This window comes from Colobus angolensis, unplaced genomic scaffold, assembly GCF_000951035.1.
Source record: "Colobus angolensis palliatus isolate OR3802 unplaced genomic scaffold, Cang.pa_1.0 Scaffold14, whole genome shotgun sequence".
Taxonomy (NCBI): domain Eukaryota; kingdom Metazoa; phylum Chordata; class Mammalia; order Primates; family Cercopithecidae; genus Colobus; species Colobus angolensis.
This window is the reverse complement of record NW_012114488.1, coordinates 15564959-15586045: the sequence shown is the minus strand read 5'-3', so window position 1 is coordinate 15586045 and position 21087 is coordinate 15564959. Positions and strand designations below refer to the sequence as shown.

At 38.8% G+C, this 21087-nt stretch overlaps 1 protein-coding gene across 5 annotated transcripts in view; it reads left to right on the top strand.

Moving 5' to 3' along the window:
- The window catches only part of MAP3K4 (mitogen-activated protein kinase kinase kinase 4), a 128056-nt gene that overhangs the window by 35341 nt on the left and 71628 nt on the right, over nucleotides 1-21087 (top strand). For all 5 annotated transcript variants that reach the window (XR_001000984.1, XM_011934987.1, XM_011934985.1 and 2 more), the window contains exon 2: nucleotides 8008-8198. Coding sequence is in view for 3 of the 5 variants with exons in the window: in XM_011934985.1 (XP_011790375.1) it covers nucleotides 8008-8198 (191 nt within the window). In the remaining 2 variants the exon portion in view is untranslated. The remainder of the gene's footprint in view (nucleotides 1-8007; nucleotides 8199-21087) is intronic.

The following is a 21087-nucleotide window of genomic DNA, read 5'->3' as shown; positions in this document are numbered from 1 at the left end:
TTTATATATATTTGTTTTCTATCTTTATGTATTCTTTTTTGTTTTATTTAGTTGAGGACTGATACAATATGCTGTATAAATCTATGAGTGAAACAAGACTTTATACCAGAAGACATAAATCAGGCAGACCTCAGCCACTTATCTACTTGTCCAAGACCTGGTCCTATTCATTTCTTTTTTCTTTTTTTTTTTTTTGAGACAGAGTCTTGCTTTGTCACCCAGGCTGGAGTACAGTGGCACGAACTCTGCTCACTGAAAGCTCCGCCTCCTGGGTTCCCGCCATTCTCCTGCCTCAGCCTCCCGAGTAGCTGGGACTACAGGCGCCCGCCACCACGCCCTGCTAATTTTTTTGTATTTTTAGTAGAGACGGGTTTCACTATGTTGGCCAGGATGGTCTCGAACTCCTGACCTTGTGATCTGACCGCCTCAGCCTCCCAAAGTGCTGGGATTACAGGCGTGAGCCACCGCGCCCAGCCCTATTCATTTCTTATTTAAAACTTACCAACTGATGTTCACAGCATCATGAATACTGATAGCTAATAGGCTGCTCTAGAATATAGAATGTGATACAGGCAGTGATTTTCTGTCCCCACTAATTGAACTGTATACTTAACAAGAGTTGCTGGTTTGTTCCTAAATCTATTTAGATCTGTACTTTTTAATTGTGATTGTATAACTCAGTAGACTGTTAAACAAATCTATGAAATGTGAGTGTGAAAGAGAATTGTAGCTTCTACATAAACTAACTTGGAATGCTTTGCAAAGCATCAGTATAGGTGAATAACTTGCAAAACAATTGCCATCAAATTAGGTGTAAGAGAGAACTGTGAAAGCTTAGGAAAAAAAATCATGAACATCCAGAAAAATCACTCTACAAAAGTGTTTAAATTTTTGTTGTATTTTAGAGAAATAGAGTGGAGATTGTAGGTGCTGCATTGTGCAACATCTGATAAGCCACAAAGTTGACTCAGAACTTCCATCAGTGGACCCGCACTAAAAGACAAGGCTGTAGCCCTCATCAAAGTAGTGGTTGATTAAAACCCATTCATGGGTTGAAGCAAAAATAAAATGTAAGGTTTGTATGTGTGGCAGTTATGTATTACAGTTTAACAAACCATACTAATGTTTAATGGCTTAAAATAAAAACCATTTGTTAGCTGTCATGGTATTGAGTGGTTTTTCTGCTGCTTATGGTGTTGGCTGCAGAGCAGGGACAAATGGAGATCCAAAATAGCCTCACTCTCAGGGCTAGCAAGTTAAGTTAGTGCTGGCTGTCAGCTGGGAACTCTGCTAGTTTGAGCTAGCTAGCTTCTCCTTCATGCACTTCTCCACCTAAGTTGGGTTCCTTACCTGGTGGCTAGCTTTCCCAGGAGTACACAGGTGGCCTTCTTAAGGTTTAGACCCGGGAGTGGTCCAGTGTCATTTTTGCTACATTGCATGGGTTAAAGCAGTCACAAAGTCATTCCACATTCAGAAGTGGATATGCAAGTTTGTGACCATGAGGAGGCCAGTTTCATCAAGGACCACCAAAGTAACACCTGCCATAGTATATTGTTTTTTGTCTGCATGTTTCATTTTTAGTGTTTTTCATGTATGTATGTTTAATTAGCTGTCCAACCACAAGTTCCCGTAGCATTGGATCAGACTTCTAAATTAAAGTGTTTGCAAGAAAACAGTAATTTGGTAAAAACTTGTATTCTTACTAGTAAGTGTAGGGGCATAGGGATTTCAGCCCATGTTAATCTGATTCCAAAACATTGCCTACATCATACCCCATTGCTGTCATTTTGGTTAGTAGAGAGTCATCTTTGCACCCAGGGTTACAGAATCACTTAAACATCATTACTGTCAAAAATCAACAATCCTTCATTTTTGTAGCCTTTAAAAATATATATATATATTTGAGACGGAGTCTTGCTCTGTCGCTCAGGCTGGAGTGCAGTGGCCGGATCTCAGCTCACTGCAAGCTCCGCCTCCCGGGTTCACGCCATTCTCCTGCCTCAGCCTCCGGAGTAGCTGGGACTACAGGCGCCCGCCACCTCGCCCGGCTAGGTTTTTGTATTTTTAGTAGAGATGGGGTTTCACCGTGTTAGCCAGGATGGTCTCGATCTCCTGACCTCGTGATCCGCCCGTCTCGGCCTCCCAAAGTGCTGGGATTACAGGCTTGAGCCACCGCGCCTGGCCTAAAAAATATATTTTAAAAATAGTGAAATGTTATGTATTTAAAGGGATTTGGATAACGATTAAATCCAAAATGTAAAAGATAAACTTATTTAACTTGACTTGTTTGTTCAATCAGCAAGTAGTTTTGAGCACATAATCTGCACCAGCCACTGTTCTAGACACCGGAGAAGCAGTGGTAAGGATGACAAGCTCCTGCTCTTCAGTAATTGTTGGGGAGATAGTTTCTTACTCATTTCCATAGGAAATGTGTGTGTGTTTTTTTTTAATCTACGTTTGTTTTAAAAAGATGAATTTTCATTAAAAAACAAGTCTAAATGTCTACCTTGAAAAATAACCAAGATTAGTTAGGTTTGTAAAGAGTCTATGCTCTGAATCAGTGCAAAAGTTAAAATAGTACATGTTGGATAAGCTCGAGGTTTGACTGTTCACCTAGAGGTGAGCTGATAAATGTTCAACTGTAGGTTGATGATAAAGATAACTAACTTATTGATAAATTGACTCGTGTAATAGGGATAACTTATTAATAAATTGGCTTTTGTAGTATGAACCAAAAATACAACCTCAAACTGAGCTTAGCTCCCTTTGATTAATACTGCAGACCAAGCAAGCTATACAAATTGTTTAAAGGAAAAAGAAACCTAGAAAATCTATCCCTTCTGCCTATATCCCTCCTCTCTTTCCCCCAATAGCAGAAATCTCCCTAATACTTGTTACCTAATAGAGAATAGGTGGAGGTGGAGGTAGATGAGAGAACTTCACACAGATTAATATTATACTTCACAAGTGGATAAAATATCCTTTTATTTCGAAGGATGCCGCTAAATGAAGTGTTTTGTGTTTTGTTTTTTGTTTTGGCCGGAGTGGTGTTGGGGGGCAGGGATGGCTCTTGCAGAACCACAGATGTTTTCAGACTCATCTAATCCGACTTCATCATTTTACAGATAGCTATTTCAGGTACCATTGTGGTTTTCCTAATATGTCAGAGTAGAACTATTTAACCCCAAGTAACTTGAATTTTTGTTTTGTTTTCTTTTCACACATTTTTCCTTTAAAACCTACACCAAACTCCTTTGGGTTGAGTTCACGGCATACTTTGCCTAGACCAGATTGTAGTGTAATAATAGTACTTAGCAGGGTTGGTAAAAGAGTGAAATGCTGTTTTACGTGACTGTCAGAAATTTAGTACCAGAAAGACATTTCACATTTGTATGTTATTAAACACAAGTAAGACAAATGTTTCAGGGCAGCTGATGTAGACCTTGCACTACTTTCCTCATCCCAAATCATTGGTATCCATGTAAACATTCTCAGCTGGTCAGCTGACCACATTAGCTCATCTCACATGAACGATTACAAAATGAGGTTTTGGATACTTACGGTTAATTGAAATGATGCAAGTTCTTTTGAACTTACCACTAGTATTTTTCTAGATTTTGTGTATAAGTGTTTTTTTGTTTGTTTGTTTTAAAGAAAAAAGAGTAAGAGTTTGCTTGATTTCTTTCCCTCTTATTATATGTTACTTCTAAGCTAAGGCTCTCAAACTAAGTTTTCTCTGGCTGCTTTTAATATTTTTCTCTTCATCATTGTTTTCAGCAGTTTGGTTATGATGTACGTTACAACAGACTGGGAGTTTTCTTTATAGTTCTTTTGCTCAGAGTTCGTTGGATCTGTGAGCTTATGGTTTTCTCCAGATTTGAAAAATTTTCAGTCCTTCTTCAGAGATGTTTTTCTGTGCCTTCCTTCTCTAGTTTTGAACTCCAGTAACACATGGTTAAACTGCTTGATACTGTCACACAGGACAGTGGTACCTTGTTGTTTTTTTTTCTCCCAATCTTTTTCTCTCTGATTCATTTTCGATAGTTTCTGTTGCTGTATCTTCAAGTTCACTGATGTTTTTCTCCTGTGTCTGATCTGCTGTTAAACCGACAGAGTATATTTCAGATATATTTTTCATCTTTATAATGTCCACTTGAGTCATTTCTGGTCTGTTTCTTTCGGTTTTTCTCCTGGTTTGGATCATATATTTTTTTCTTTGTTATTTTTATTTGTTTGTTTGTTTGTTTGTTTGAGACAGTGTCTTGCTTTGTCACCCAGGCTGGAGTGCAGTGGCACCAGCTCAAGTGATCCTCTTGCCTCTGTCTCCTTAAGTAGCTGGGACCACAGGTGCATGCCACCACACCTGCTTAATTTTGTTGTTGTTGTTGTTGTGGAGATGTGGTTTTGCCATGTTGCCCAGGCTGGTCTCGAACTTCTGAGCACAAGCAATTTGCCCACCTCAGCCTCCCCAGGTGCTGGGATTACAGACATGAGCCATTGCACTTGGCTGGTAATTTTTTGATAGGATGGAAAACATTTGTGAATTTTATTTATTAGGTGCTAGACTCTTTAAAAGAAAGTTTCTTTAAATACTGTTGGATTTTGTTCTGACATGTATGTATTACTAAGTTGCTTGAATGGAATGTAAACCAGCATCTTTTCCAAAAGTGAGAATACCATGTTGACCGCATTAAGTAAATCTTAAGAAAGTATTAAATTCATTTTAATTATGAATTATAAGTATAGTGGCTGGTAGTACCATATGACATTTTCCTAACTCGTTTTCTGTGATGCTTAATGAGTAAGAAGGGATAAAATATACTGTGTTTTGTCTTATTTTAATATTTTGTTTATGACAGTATTCATCTTCATTTAAGTGTGATTTTTACATGTTTACTGTTAGAATAATTAGATGCTTTAGAAATACTTTGAAGTCAGTACTTGTTCATTGTGTCTGTGTGAATGTATAAGGATAAGACAGATGACTTTTGGTTTTGTTATAAATGCAGATCGGAAAACAAGGGACTGTTAGCTTCTGTAGAATTATTACAGGGATTTATTCTTGTACTTTTATTTGAGAGTACAGCCACATTAATTTTTCCACACGTAGAGCAACAATTTGTCCCCAGTTGGAGGACAGCACAACACAAATACTCTTCTGGGTCCCCAGTGTGTAGTCTTCATACAAGTTAGCCTTTTTATCATATGTGCTTTCTTAGACCCTCTTTGTCTGCTAAAGCACAACTCAGTTCCCATGGCATGTAGATCCCACAAAGGTGCTTATTTATTTATTTTTTAAAACTCAGCTGTGCTTGTCATTTCAGATCATGACTCTCCTCAGGTTGAGGGGCTTGACATGTGGGTCACTGAGGTTTGATATTGTCAGTCCCTCTTCACAAAAATTCTCCTCCACTTTCACTCGGCGTTGCATTAATTCGTCATCCACACGGTATAGCCAGATACTAGCAAAACAGACCATTTTATATTTTTCATAGCCCTTTATTTCTGTTACTTTAATTTTTTAAAAGAAATCTTTACAACTGAATTTCCTGAAATAGTTAGAATGTAGACCTTTAAAATTCCAAATTATTAATTTTAATAGTCTTAGAAAGATTCAATAATGGATGCTTCACCCATCCGGGACGGCTGAGATGTGGCCTTAGCTTCTGAGTTCACATTCCTCCTCACCACAAAGGATGTATTTTGAAAGAGAGTTTGTTTGCTTTTTCATATCTGACTTCATTTTTTAATTATCTTGGTATTCCCTGCTGTCTGGCTTTGATGTATTTAACCAACTAAACATTTGTGCTGTAGTTTCCTGGCAGTTACCATTCTTATGTGTTAAGTGCATTATTATGAAAAGCACTGAATGTTTGAGAGCACTCTATGCTGGACACTCCTGGAGATTCAAAAGTAATAAAATACAGTCTTTTCTTGGAAATTAAATGAAAACAGAAACCTTATAATATTGAGTTTGAAAGAATTCAAAAGATGTTTAAAATGTTAGAAGTGCTTCCAGGCCTATACCATGCCGAACTCCTAGGTGAGCTTCTCTCTTAAGGTGAGGCGGATGAACAAGAACTCAGGTTCTCTCAGTGAGCACAGTGACCTCCAAGGCCTGTGATATGAGTGGTGTCAAGCATTTAGTGAACACTTACTATCTTCTGACTCTTTGGTTAAGTATTCATTATTGGGTTTAATCCTCATAGGAGTAAGTGTAAGTCTAAGTATTTATTATCCTTATTTTGTAAATGTACACGGTAGAGACAAAATTTGTCCACAGTCTGCCCAGCTAATAGGCAGTACAGCTAGGATTTAAATGTGAGTCTACTACACCACCAAGCCTATGCTGCTTATCATTCCAAACAGTGTTATTAACCACTGCAACACATGGAAAATAAATAAATGATTTTGGTGCTTATAGCCATGTTTTTTAATCAGTCAAATCAACTATTACACAGTGAGTATAGAAGAAGTGGGTGTAAGAAATTTCAAGTTAATCTGTAAGTTTACACTTCGTTGTGTGATGTTATGAGACTTATAAATGTAGTTTAAGGAAATAGGCAAGTGCATTTAAAACGTATTTCTAAATTTGCACATGGTTTAAAGGTAGCTTTCAGGACATTTACCTTGTATGTCTTGTGTGTACACACGTATTTAGGAGCGCGTGTGTATTATCATAAAGTATTTAGAGTGGTCTTTAAAAATGCGGTTATTAAAAAATCAGTTTTTGACCCATTAGGGGTCTTTTATAGATTTCAGTTCTGGAAATTTTTATAATTCTGCAACATTTTTATTTTTCAAAAGGTAATTTCTTTTCTGCAGTTTTGTCGATCTAATTCAGTCATAATGGACCATATATTGTAGAGTGGCTTTTCTGTTTCGCTCATGACTTTGAAATAGCTTTGATTGTATATCAAGATACAAATTGCCAGGAAGAAATGGATTGTATACTGAATATAATTTGGAGTTATGTTTATAAAATATAAAGCATATTTTATAAATGTTCAGAATGAGGTAGACTGTGATGGTACATATTTGGAAAGAGTTTCATGATTGATTCCTTCTGGTTCACTTTTAAAGAATTATATTGGCTCTCAATTTGTATCATTAAATCTTATTTTGTTAGCTTTGCAGAAATAGAACTTGGTCAAAATCGTGATGATTTGAGAAGTTGGCTAGGGATAGAGAATTGGCAGGCAGTGTTTTTACAGAACAAATTAATGAGAAATTGCATTTTGAAGGTGAAAAGAAACATTTTTATTTTTCTTCTTTTACAGCATCCTTCTCCCCTGCACCTTGCTTGAGCTCTGCACTGTGGTTTTTTTTCTTCCCAATTTTTTATTGTGTTAAAATACACATAAGATAAAAGTTAATGTTTGAATCATTTTCAAGTGGTTCAGTGGTATTAAATACATACGTAATGTCTGTGCTGTAATTTTTATCAGAGAACTTAGAAAATGGACCTGCCATACTTTCTCAGTACTTCCTGCTTTGCTGTGTGGATCATAGCAAAGTGCTCCTATACATTCTGTTTTCTGTGTGTTTCAAAGAGAAAGAGGCGAGGCACTGAAGTTCAGAGCAGGACTGAACTTGCCCACTCATCAATTAAACTGTCAGTAGCTAGCACATAAGTACATTTTTAGTTCTGTCTGATTTGTATCTTCTAGTCCTTCGCTGTTTTTTCCTTAAGGCGTAAGTTTTTAGTTCCGTATTTCTTTTGTGTTAGAAAGAGCTCTATAAACAAGAGAAACAAAGCATAACAGCTCCACCCATGTGGTACTCCTTGTTCATGGTAAGAGCAGTAGCAGTCACAATCATTACTCTCTTCAAGCGAAAGAAAAGTTCTCCTTTTGAGTTTTCACAGGTAAAAATAGAGGAGAAGTACGGTGCTGAAGAGATGTTTACGTACAAAAGTTTTACAAAGAATTATTTTAAAAATTATAGATAAATTTGAATTCACTTACTGTGTTACTGAATATTTTCCCTATGCACTGTCTTTCATAGGCAAGAGGGCACATTGGGAGATGCAGCTTGCAAGAGTCCTGAGTCTGATCCAGAGGACTTCTCCGATGAAACAAGTACAGAGAATCTGTATGGCAACTCTCCCCCCAGCACACCTCGACAGATTAAACGCATGTCAACCAAACACCAGAGGAATAATGTGGGGAGGCCAGCCAGTCGGTCTAATTTGAAAGGTGAGTCTTGTACTTTAAAAAAGTTGTACGAGAGGGCATGGCACTTGATTGATTCTTTCTGCAATAAGATTAGCAATTTCTTTTATTTTTAATTTGATTTTCATGCTCCTGTCAAGTTCCATTTTTTATTTTTGAATTATTACTGTTAGTGTTAATAAAAGAGACACATAGTTTTCCAGAGATAGAAAGGTTTGTCCTGAGGATGGTTAAAGCCAGCATTGCGCGAGGCATTTGAAGATGTGAAAGAGGGCAAATGTTTCCCAGTGTACTAATCCAAGATGGCTACGGGTTCCGTGGGATAGATGGCCTTCTGTTCTTTCAGTCTCTTAGGCTGAAGTTTCTAGATTCTCTCTGCCCAGAAGTGGTATATTGGGGATTTGAGGAGAGACAGAGCCAGGCTGTCTTCCCCTGGATTCCCTCTGCTCTCTGCTGGTGCCCCGAGGTGCTGCCTTTAGGGTATAGGGCTCTCTTTTTCACACTAAGCACAATGACTAGATGGTACCCCTCACCTAACAACCATGACAGAACCTGCTTTCTACTTTTCTCTTTCTTTAGGATAGTAAAGTCCACATATTGCTCTACTAGAAGCGGAGAGTTTCGTGCTTTTTTTCCCCCCAGCCTCCTTTTAGTGGGATGTAACTGTTCTTTCTTTGTGGTAGATGAATTGAATGATACTGCACTGTAGCCTCCTTGTGCCCTACGTGATGGCCTGGAACCCTGTGGTTTTAGAATTTACCTGTTAATCTTAGCAAACCAGTTGTCCTAAAACAAATGCCATATATTCCTGGAATTTATTCAGCTATTACTGCATTAGATGTGGATTTTAGTCTTCATCTTGCCTGAGAAATTTCTCAGTGTTGACCTCACACTCATTTCTACCTCTCCCTTTCTGTAGTCTGTGTTCATTCTTCCTCTTTGTTCTGCTTCCTCTTTCTGTAGATTTCTTCCATATATTGAGCTTTGATGGCTGTTAGTGGCGTCTTCACTTTGCATCCCCATCAGAGCCCTTCCTCAAGAGAGAAGGAGGGCAAGAGGATTGGGTTTTGTTGTGTTAATTTGCTTGAGTGAGATCCTATCCAAGGGAAGTTCCCAAGCAGGAAAGAGTCTTTCCCACAAATGATTTTTCCACATAAGATACTTCTTATAAAACTTGATTTGCTGTAATTTTTTAACCTACCCCTTTGGAAACTTCCCATTGCAGTTTGTCATCTTGAAAATCATTTCTTGTGCATTTTCTCAAATAAATTTCTCAAATGATTATGGAAGTTTCTTATCTATGGTAGGGATCAGTGAAGTAGCATCTACTGAATCAACATTAGTTAATAAATATTTGCTTTGTGTTAGTAAAGTGAGATGATGTCGGTAGTACACTTGCTTTTTCTTGTTGATTCATACTATTTTAGAACATGAGTTGAGAACACAATTTCCCCTTTTTATACATTGAGAAACTGAGGCCCAGGGTTTCAGAGCAACTCTTTTTAAGTCCAGAAGGCTTGAGATAGTGTCAGGACTAATTTGTACCACTAGTTCTCATGGTACTCTATTTAGACTTCTTCCTAGTACAAGCAACAGCGGTTACGCTTATCTGAAGGCAATATTTGAGTTGACTTTATGGTCTTTCACTAATCAGTGAGACAACCAGTCACCAGATGTTTGTTGAGGTTCTGCTGTCCTGCTGGGCTGTGTGAGAGATAGAGGGAAGGGAAAGGATTGGCCCTTTTCCTCCACAATTTTTAAAATTGTTTATTTCATGAAATTGTAGAATTTTAGAGCTGGAAGGAGCCTCAGAGATTGTTTGCTCAAGTTCCTGCCATTTTTCAGATGAAGAAGCTAATGCTCACAGACCCTTTAATTTATAGCTGTCTGATAGCAGACCCAGGACACCAAAATCCTTAATAACTTATTCTTTTTCTTATTGCAAAAGATAATGTGTTTGTTGCAGGAAATTCAGAAAATACAGACAAAAAAAAAAAATCACCCATTGAACCTGATACACAAAAGTAGCTTCTTTTACCATTTGTAAAAGCTTGACTACAGACTCCATAGCTTTTTGCTATATATGTTTATGTTGTTGTACTATCTTTACTATTTTATAATGGCTTCTTAAATTTAATGTTTTACGAACTTTTTATGTCACAGAATAACCTGTACTTTTAATTTAAGTGTCTGCTATATCATTTGTAGCGGCATCTTCACAGTTGTCATTAGCAATTACTGGGTGCTTACTGTGGGTTAAGCACTGTTCTTAGCACCTCAAAAGAATTATCTTTTGAATACTGTAATAGCCCAGTAAAGTGTTGGTCTTATATAATACGAATTAAGTTTATCCCTGATCCACATGCTGCAAAGTCTGAGGCCTTTTGAATACAGACATGATGCTCCAAGGAAATGCTCATTGGAGCATTTTGGACTTCGGATTTTTGGATTTGTGGTGCTTACTCGGAAAGTATAATGCAAATATTCCAAAATCCAAAACACTTCTGGTCCCAAGCATTTCAGATAAAGGACTTTAAACTTGTACTTATTTTATGGCTAAGGAAACTGGTTCAGAGCAGTTTTACGGCTTTTAATTTTAAATGTCTCAGTCACATGTATATTAGAAAGTGGCTTCACGTGTATGCCAGCTGGTGAATTATTTCTTGCCAACATTCTTGTTTATGAATGCCAAGACAAGGTGGAAGTGAGATGCCAGCGGTAGACAGGTGGGCCATTTTAATGTTTTAGTCTTGTGTTGTGATGGTTAATAGTCCTTGAGAATTTATTTGTTCTCATACTGTTGCAGCACAGCATGGTGGACAAAAGCAGAAACTTGGTTGCTCGATTGCCCAGACTCCAGTCCTGGTTCCACCACCTTCTGCATATGCAGCCTCCATATATCATTTTCTTTACCTGTAAAATCATCTGTCTATAGTGTCATGAGGATTATGTATTCAGTCTTAGCTATCATCATTATTATTGTAAACTCAGGATTTCTTTTTTTTTTCTGAGATGGAGTTTCACTCTTGTTGCCCTGAAGTGCAGTGGCGCAATCTTCCCTCACTGCAACCTCTGCCTCCCGGGTTCAAGCGATTCTCTTGCCTCAGCCTCCTGAGTAGCTGGGACTACAGGCATGTGCCACCATGCCCGACTAATTTTGTATTTTTAGTAGAGACGATGTTTCACTATGTTGGCCAGGCCGGTCTTGAACTCCTGACCTCAGGTGATCCACCTGCCTCGGCCTCCCAAAGTGCTGTGATTACAGGCATGAGCCACCATGCCTGGCCGTAAACTCAGGATTTCTTCCCAACACTTACTACTTTTTTTCTTGACTTAAATCTTAAAGCAAAATTAAATAATTATATTGTTGACATATCCTTATTAAAATATCCTTATTAAATGGTGTTCCCATTTTTAGGACCCTGAGTTTTAGATTAAATGATTGTCTGAAGTCATGTAGCTACTGTTCCTGCTTCTGTCCTGCCTGGACTACACATTTCCTTGTATGTCTTCCTAGTCCTTTGCTTTATCTCACTACTTATGCTGCTAGTATAGTTTATTGCTATTGTTGCTGTTGCCTGTCTTTCCTTCCTTCCGTCCTCTTCCTCTCTTTTCTTTCTTCTACCTTTCTCACTGTTTCTGTCCTCACTCCCTTTTTTCCTTTCCTCGCTCTGTTCTTTCCTTACTTCTCCTCCATTCTTTCCATTGAATTAGCATTTGAGTGACTCCGTAGGCATGTGCTCTTTTGGAAGATGAGTAAGACCTAGTTCCAGGTCAAGTAGGGAGTACCCAAATGACCAACAGTACAGACTCCTCTGGATGCACACAGGAGGCAGTGTTGAGAAGACCTGGGCTTGGGAAGACTTCTAGAACAAGTGACATTTGTGCAGTGACCTCAAGGCTGAGTCAGGAAGACCAGTATTTCAAACTAGCATGTGACTTATAATAGTATATTGACCCCCTCAGTATTTTGAGGAGTTTTTTAGAATTAATTAGATTGGTCAGATTTATTTAAAAAGCTGTTCAAGGAAATGTGAACTGTTACATTATTTCTTTCTCACTGCAACAGGCAAAGGCTCTCTGAGTCATACTATTAACTTTAGAACTGTGGTCAGTGTTGGACTCATCTTTTAAACAAACAGTCACCAATAACATTTGCATTTTTCAGATTATCTATCGTTGTGTAACAAACCACCGCGAAACTTGGTGGCATGAAAGAGCAGTTATTTTATTGCTCATGATTTTGTGGTTCAGGTGTGTAGGCAGGGCACGGGTCATCCCTGTCCAGGATGTCTGGAGCCTTGGCTGGAATAGCTCAGTTGGCTGGAAACATCCTGGCTTGGCTGGGGCCCTAAGTCTGAGCCCTCATTTTTTTGTCTGCATGGTGTCTGCTGGATCTCAAACGTCCACAATGGCTCCCTCACTCACATGTGTCTGTTACTTGGGCTGAGAGGGCAGGAACAGCTGAGGGCTGGCTGGCACGGGTTTCTTTCCATGTGACCTTTCACATGGCTAGCCTGGGATGGTCCCTGGGTAATTGGACTTCTTACATGGCAGCTGTCTTTCCTGAGAGCAAGTGTTTTGAGAGACCAAGGTGGAAATTGCAGGGCTTCCAGGACTTAGCTTCCGCAGTTGTGTAGCATCACTTCTGTTGTGTTCTCTTAGTTCCATGAGGCTGGCCAAAATTCACTGTGGGAGGGGACTGCTCAAGGCAGCCGTACCAGGTGGGGTTTGTTGGTTACTTTGGGAGGTTAACTCCTACATGCATTCATTGTAAAGCTTTGGGGAATTAGAATCTGGTCAGTCATACTGTCTTTGCGTCCCCTAGCCCCTAACCCACAAAAATGCAAAAAAAAACATCAGGTGCATCCCTGAAGTAATATAAGGACCCAGAAAGGTAACTGAGGGGATGATTTAGAGGAAGAGATACTAACCAGCAATACTGGCTTTTTAGCTATGGTAGCCATGCTCATGAACTGATTATACGGGTATGATTCTTGAAATGTTATTACCGCTGTAGGCTCAGAGTAGCTACTAATGTCATGTGTTTGTTTTTTATAATTGTAAATTCAGATGTTGAGAAAATTGGTAGCCCTAATAGTGGTGCATATGTGTAATTAGACAATTGAGTCATTGAAATTATTTGATGGAATTATAATAGTGCTAATTTCCTGCAAATCATTATCAGTGACATGTTAGAATGGGAAGTTATAGACAGGAGAAATTAGAGATAAAACATTGGTACTAAGAAGAATGCCTATATATTAATATGGTCTTAGTTTTCTAAAGATAAGAGAGATGCACACCATAATACAGCATTATGGAATTTTACAAAGTTAGTTGAGTTAGAACATCCAATATATAACTGCTCTTTTCTATTTAGTAATAGGTGGAGGCCATTGTTCTGTGTAAGCACATTGAAACTAAAGTGTTGTTTGGATCATTATAACCATGTTCCCTATAGTATGTTTCCATATTTTCAAACAAAAAATACTATTGTGGGGAGCATCTCTGTTCATTTATCTTTACTCATATATGGAGTATTTTTGTAGATAGTGGTGGAATTGCTGTATTGAATGGTATGTGTGTTTTAATTTGGTAGATTATTGTGCATTCTGCAAAAGTACTGTTCATTTTGAATCTTCTACTGATAATGTATGAATACCTTGTTTCTTTGTATTTTCTATATTATTAATATAGAAAATTTTAAACTGCCAGTTTAGCTGTTTAAATTTGCCTGTTTCTCATTTTACATTTATCTTTACTAAGGAGAATATAGTTGGGGATTGTGTTTGAATGAATTAGGCCAGTATGAAATTTATTGGAAATATGAGACTACATATAAGTACAATGTGTAGACATTTATATGGTGTGTGTGCAACCTACACACACACAGATATATACAGCTTCAGAAATGTCTCACTTGAATCACAGTATTTAATTGAATGCAACTATTTGCAAAATATGAAGAATCAAAGAGAGTTCAAGTTATCAGAACCCTATTTATATTGCAGTCATGAGGATTGTGGGCCCCTGGAAACTGCAGATTTTATTATGTGCATGTGTGCGTTTTTGTAAGGCGTCCATAGTTTTCATCAGATTCACAAATGTAGTCTGTGACCCAAAAAAGGTTAAGAGGCGTTGACCTAGATAACATTTACCACGAATTTAACAAAACTGCTCATCTTGACATGAGTTGCACTCAAAGGATAAAGTCATCAGATGCATAGCAAATGCAGAATCAGTGCAAAGGCTACAAGGTCTCTTCCACACTAGCCAAGAACAGATACCCCCCCAACTCCACATATGCTGCTGGTTTTACAGAAAATGACTTTTTAAAAGGTCATAAATGTCAACAAGTTTTTTCAGTAAGAGGATATTATTTTTGTGCAGATAGGGATAGAAGGGAGGCAGCAACTCCTGTGAGGGGCACCCACTTTCTCCCCATTGATCAAACACTGTTCTCCGTGCTGCTGGCCAGTGGGTTCTGCAGGTGCAGTTAACCTCCCTAACCTGTTGTGTTGAGTTAATGAAAGGGAGATTGTCTTCCACGGGCTGACTTAATCAGAAGCCTGGGAGCCACCTGGAGGAGAAGCGGAAGCAGCCATGGCCAGAGCGTGAGTAGGAGAAGGCTGTGGGTAGAAGGCCAAGGTGGAGCAGAGCAGAACTGCTGCCCTGGAAGGAGGGCGTACAGCAGGAGGACCAGCCCTACCTCTAGCACCTGCCCGAGGGACATATAGCTCTAGGATTCACTTTCTCAGGACCCAACCTGACTATCTGTCGGCAAGTCCGTGAATGCTGACCATGCTGATGCCTTCCCAGCACCTGTCTGTGGGTAACTATCTGTAACAGGAGCCCCTGGGGGCTGGAGTGCAGGCTACTGGCCTCTCTAGGCTGCCGGTCATCCCTGGTCCCTCCCCTAACCCTGCTGAGGCCCAGGACCCTCAGCCCACAGGCATCTGTGAGGGAGCAAGGAAGTGAACCCCTGAGATATGGCCATTTGCAGGGCTGTTGCATGGAGGACATGCCTCTAGGGGCCCAGCTGGTATGGGAACAAGGGTAAGGCCAGGAGCCTGTTGTGGGCTAAGGCTCCAGAGAGGACCATGGCCATTGCAGCAGCAGCTTTAGATCTGGTGACTTTCAGGAGCACAGGAAATTATCTTCCTGATGCCTCTGGGGCATGGCCCCCAAATGCACTTGGGCCTCAAGTGGGGCTGCCCTGTGCAGCCACTCCCACTACAGCTTGTACAGGGCTCTAAGCTCAGTGTCTTGTCTTGGACCTTTTAGACCAGTGATATGGAGAGTTGACCAGCAGAAACTGGTATCTCTACTTCAGTGTGGACTACTTGTGATACCAGATGGACAGAAGGTGGACAGACCCCACCCACAGGTGGGCAGATGCTCTCAGGGAGGGTAAAGGCCTTCAGTTATTATTTCTTTTTGTTGTTGTTGTTAGAGATGGGATCTCACTATGTTGCCCAGACTGGCCTGAAACCTCTGGACTCAAGTGATCGTCCCGCCTCAGTTTCCAGAGTAGCTGACCCTCCTGGTGCGTGCCACCACCACAAGTTTCAGGCCTTCTTTTTTTTTTGAGATGGAGTCTCGCTCTGTCACCCGGGCTGGAGTGCTGTGGCCGGATCTCAGCTCACTGCAAGCTCCGCCTCCCGGGTTCACGCCATTCTCCCGGGTAGCTGGGACTACAGGCACCGCTACCTCGCCCGGCTAGTTTTTTGTAGTTTTTTTAGTAGAGACGGGGTTTCACCGTGTTAGCCAGGATGGTCTCGATCTCCTGACCTCGTGATCCGCCCGTCTCGGCCTCCCAAAGTGCTGGGATTACAGGCTTGAGCCACCGCGCCCGGCCCAGGCCTTCTTTTAAAGGGCTTTTATGTGATTAAGTCAGGCCCACTCAAGAAAATCTCCCTTTTGATTAAACAAAGATGAGCTGGCTAAGGGCTTTAATTATATCTACAGTCCCTTCTTAGCAGCAGGATGTTAGTGTATGTTTGAACAGTGGAGACAAGGTGCTGTGTACTACGGAACGACTGCTGCGTCTCATGGCCCAGCCTTCACCAAAAGCTGAAAATTCCTGTTTCATTGGGAAAACTTTCTTAATTTATATGATAGTTTTAAAAAAGGCATTTTATCTAAAGACTGTGTTTGAGTGTTGGGTAAGGATGATTAGCTCTGCATTACCTGGAGTCTGCTATCTGACTTCCCAGTTGATGTAACCTACCAGGTAAACTCAAATGAACTCAGTAAATAGGCTTGATTTCGTACCGTGATGAGTATTAAATTTAACACCACAGGAGCTAGCTGTGGTGTTATACTTTTGGAAAATGGTAGTCATTACCAATTTATAGTAATTAAGATTTTGATAAGTTTTGGACAATATTTAGTCAAATATAACTATTTCTTCTTAAGTTTGGTTTAAGAGAAAGACAGTCAAACCATTTTTTTCCTTCAATGTTTGTTTTCTTTTTAATATAGCAGGAGGAAGTACATTCAGTTTATCTCATAGTTTAAGTAGGTTAAATAGGAATTTAAAAGACACCCAAGCCAAAGCCCTTTTCAGAATGTTGCTGGGTGATCATTATCAGCTTCATTTTGCATTTCTATTCTAGTACTGCCATAGCGGGATGGTCATCAGCCATAGCTGGATTACAGAGATAGAGCAAATATTTTGCAATTTATATGAGAATTTGTACATACACACAAACACACACGTGTCCCTGTTAGGACATATCTCAAGGTGTGTGTGTGTGTGTACATGCATGTGTGTGCCTATGTGTGTGTAAATGTGTGTATCTGCTAACAGTAGTGAAATTAGAATGTTTGATTTTTAAAGAATATCATACTGATGTAAAATGGAGCTGGTAAAATGGTTACAAGTCGGATTCAGTCTGTATAGCTAGTGAAATGTTTATGTCAACCAGAGTGGATTTAAATCCATATTTCAGCTCTTTAGTCCAAACTTAGCCTGACTTTCAAGGTTCTGGTTTGTGTTTCCAGGCTTCCATATACAGACTTGGTGTTCAGCCACACTCTTTTCTTTGCTGCCTTTGTGTCTCTTCTTGCTCTTCTTTGCTGGCTTCAGATACACTCTTGCATTCTTTGCTTCCCTTATTTAAGCTTCCATTCTTCAAGGCCCCAAATCAAGTACTTGCTTTTACTTTAAGCCTTTACAGACTAGTTAGCCTACGTAATCTTTTGTGGTACTCACTGTCTTAGCCTTTCCTTGGTGAGTTGGTACTGCCTTGCAAGCACCTTTGACAAGTCCAAGGATGGTGTGGTGGCACCAGCATGGGCTAGGACCCCTCTTGTCACATTAACCATCTGTCTAAACATCTGTGTTCTGTGGTAATCTTCATCATCATATTGTTAGGAACATTACGACAATATCTGTAAAGCCCTTACCTGGAAAACAGAAGCTGGATAAAGCAATTTCTCCAAATGTGGAGCCTTTGTAGTCATGTCAGAGATAGTGGAAGCAGGCCCAGGAATGTGCCCGTTAGCAGGAACGCAGGTGATTCTGAACATACACTGAAATTTGAGAAGCTTGAATGAGATGATCTCAAGCCCCATCAGGTTGCTGACTTGTCTGGTATTCTAGGTCATCATTGCTCTGAAGATCGTCTCATACTTAAAGATTATTCATCTGTTTACATCTCATTTGAGAGCTCAAATAAGACTTGTTTCTAAAATTTGGAAAATACGTATATTGGAGAACATAAAAATTGCAAGAGTTTGATTAAAAATATGATTAATACATATTCTAAAGAGCCATTTTTAGTTGTAGATGGTGGGAATTCATTTGTTTGTCTTATATCCATCAGATGAACCATATTGCTTATCATTGGTTCTTTTCAGTTTTGTTGTAAAGTTTTCTTTTTAAAAAATGTTTTATGTTCTTCTGATTTTACCGGAATTATTGGTGACTGGCCAAAGGAAAAAGTGTTCCAGAGGTTTGCTTTAATTGTGCTATGAAAATCACACCATTTATGTATTTATTTTTATTTATTTATGTATTTTTTATTATACTTTAAGTTCTAGGGTACATGTGCACAACGTGCAGGTTTGTTACATATGTATACATGTGCCATGTTGCTGTGCTGTACCCATTAACTCATCATTTACATTAGGTATATCTCCTAATGCTTTCCCTTCACCCTCCCCGCACCCCATGGTGTGTGACGTTCCCGTTTCCATGTCCAAGTGTTCTCATTGTTCAGTTCCCACCTATGGGTGAGAACATGCAGTGTTTGGTTTTCTGTTCTTGTACTAGTTTGCTGAGAATGATGGTTTCCAGCTTCATCCATGTCCCTGCAAAGGACATGAATTCATCCTTTTTTATAGCTGCATAGTATTCCATGGTGTATATGTGCCACATTTTCTTAATCCAGTCTGTCATATATGGACATTTGGGTTGGTTCCAAGTCTTTGCGATTGTGAATAGTGCCGCAATAAACATACATGTGCATGTGTCTTTATAGCAGCATGAAAAATCATACCATTTAATTTATAGTCACTTGGGAGATCAGGTGTCCCATTCATCTTAAGTTATTAGAAACTATTTTTGTAGTGCTGTAATTAGAACTTGCCAAATAAAACATTCTATATATCTAACCCCTGTACTTTTTATTCATTTTGCTTTTCAGAAGCTCTGTTTGCGTTTGACTTTTTTGTTAGTTGCAGGGAAGTTTAGTATTAATAGGAAACCAAACAAACAAGCACACCTGTCCATTGGTAACAGGCTTTTGGTTGTTATTAAAAAGTTCCTTAGTCATGTCAGAGTGGGTAAAAACAAAATATAAAATGCTCAGGGAAATTCCTGTATCTAAGTCTATAGACTCCCCCACCCCCCAACACCCTAATGTTGTTCTCAGGTCTCCCTTAATTGATAAGTCCCTTATGATTTTATAGAGGCCTAACTGGTCTTCAGTTGCCAGAAAGCACTGTTGGGTTTACTCTCTGTGTTAGTCCATTTTGTGTTGGCTATAAAGGAATACTTGAGACTGGGTAATGTATAAAGAAAGAGGTGTATTTGGCTCATGGTCTGTATGCCATACAAGTATGGCACCAATACCTACTCAGCTTCTGGTGAGGCCTCAAGAAACTTTTACTCCTGGCAGAAGGTGAAGAGGAGGCAGGCATGTCACATGGAGAGAGAGGGAACAAGAGAGAGCTCTCACATGAACTAATAGAGTGAGGACTCACTGGTTACCGTGGGGAGGGCACTAAGCCATCCGTGAGGAATCTGCCCCCATGACCCAGACATCTCTCATCAGGCCCCACTTCCAACATTGGGGGTCACATTTCAACATGAGATTTGGAGGGGGCAAACATCCAAACCAAATCACCCTGTCTCTCCTTCTGTCACAAGTCTGTTATTTTAAAAAGGTAGCTACTGCTGAGGTGGAGTAATTGGTATATCCTTTTTGCACAGTAGCTAGACTGGAGTTTGTCTATTTTAAGTTTGAATTGCATCATTATCTAAACGAAGATGTATACATTTATATTTTTTCCAGAACCAACTTGGATTATGTTTTAGGGAGAAAAAAAAAAACGAAGCTTCTCTGTCTCATCTTGCTCCTTTCTCAATTTTCTTTTCCTTAAACATACTATGTCGGTCCAAATGTTAAACCGTTGCTTTATGTGAACACAAAATTTCAAAAAATTGTGTAATATACTGTTTTGTATCCTGTAAGGTAAACTTAACAAGATTTGTATTTAACTTATAAAAGTTAGTTTTTCAGGTTTGCTAAAATGAGATTATGTAGAAAAATGGGCTTGTGGCATTTTTTTCTCTTAGGTTGCTTTAATTGTTGGAATAAAGGTCTAGGATGAGAAGCTTCATGTTATTATTTTCATGTTTTGCCCCTGGTAAGTGTAGCGTAGATGTGGAATAATGCTTGTAGCCGGTCTTCTGGGATTATTAAAGTCATCCTAATGACTGTCATTTAATCCTTGGTTTTCCCTTGGGACCTTTCAATCTAGGTTAGAAGAACTGGAATAAATTATATAAGAAAAGTAATACTTTTTCACTGTCAACTATTACTTTCCAATTATAAATTGCATGCAGATAGTCTGTGGCCATTATCAATAATGCACCACAATAGTTTTATAAAGTATTTTAAAATCCCAAAACCTAAGCCAACAAGATTGTTTTTTATTACACAATTTTTGGTTTTCTTTGATTCAGAATCATTTATTTGGATGTACATAATAGTTAATACACATTCTATTCTAGGTCCTTATTGCCTTTCTTCTGCACGCTTTTCTTGGATGTTCTTATCTCCTATCACGATATTAAATAATATCTGTACATACTAATAATTTCCAAATCCATTTCTCTGGATTTCTCTCCTGAGCCCAACATCTATGTTTTCTTAGTTACCTATAGGTATTTCCACATGGACGTCCCATAAGCACGTCAAATTCAGTGTATTAGAAACTAAGTTCATTTTCTTTACCTCCAGTCCTACACGGTGATACAATGTATATGTCATTTTGTGTTTCCCAGTAGTAAAGTATAATATAAATTATCTTGAAAAATATAGTGGAGTTAAATGTGGAAGCACTTGTCACTTTTGCTTTCAAAATACCATTTTTTAACCAAATAGTATGTATGTGCTTTGTTAATAAAGGTATAAAAAACACAGAGTTAAATGCAACAGAGCAAGAGATTTAAAGAGTTGGTCTAAGCAGTTTTTTTGATATAAATAAGAGTTGATAAGCATTTATAGCTAGAAACAAAACTGTGAAGAAATTTTCTTAAATGGGCTATATAAAAAGTTTAAAGACATTTAGAAGTAAATAGATTAGTACTAAAGATAAAAATTCTATCTTAAAAATTTTAAATTTAAAAAATAATAGTAATATTAGTTTGTATACTAAAATACAGCAAAAAATCTCT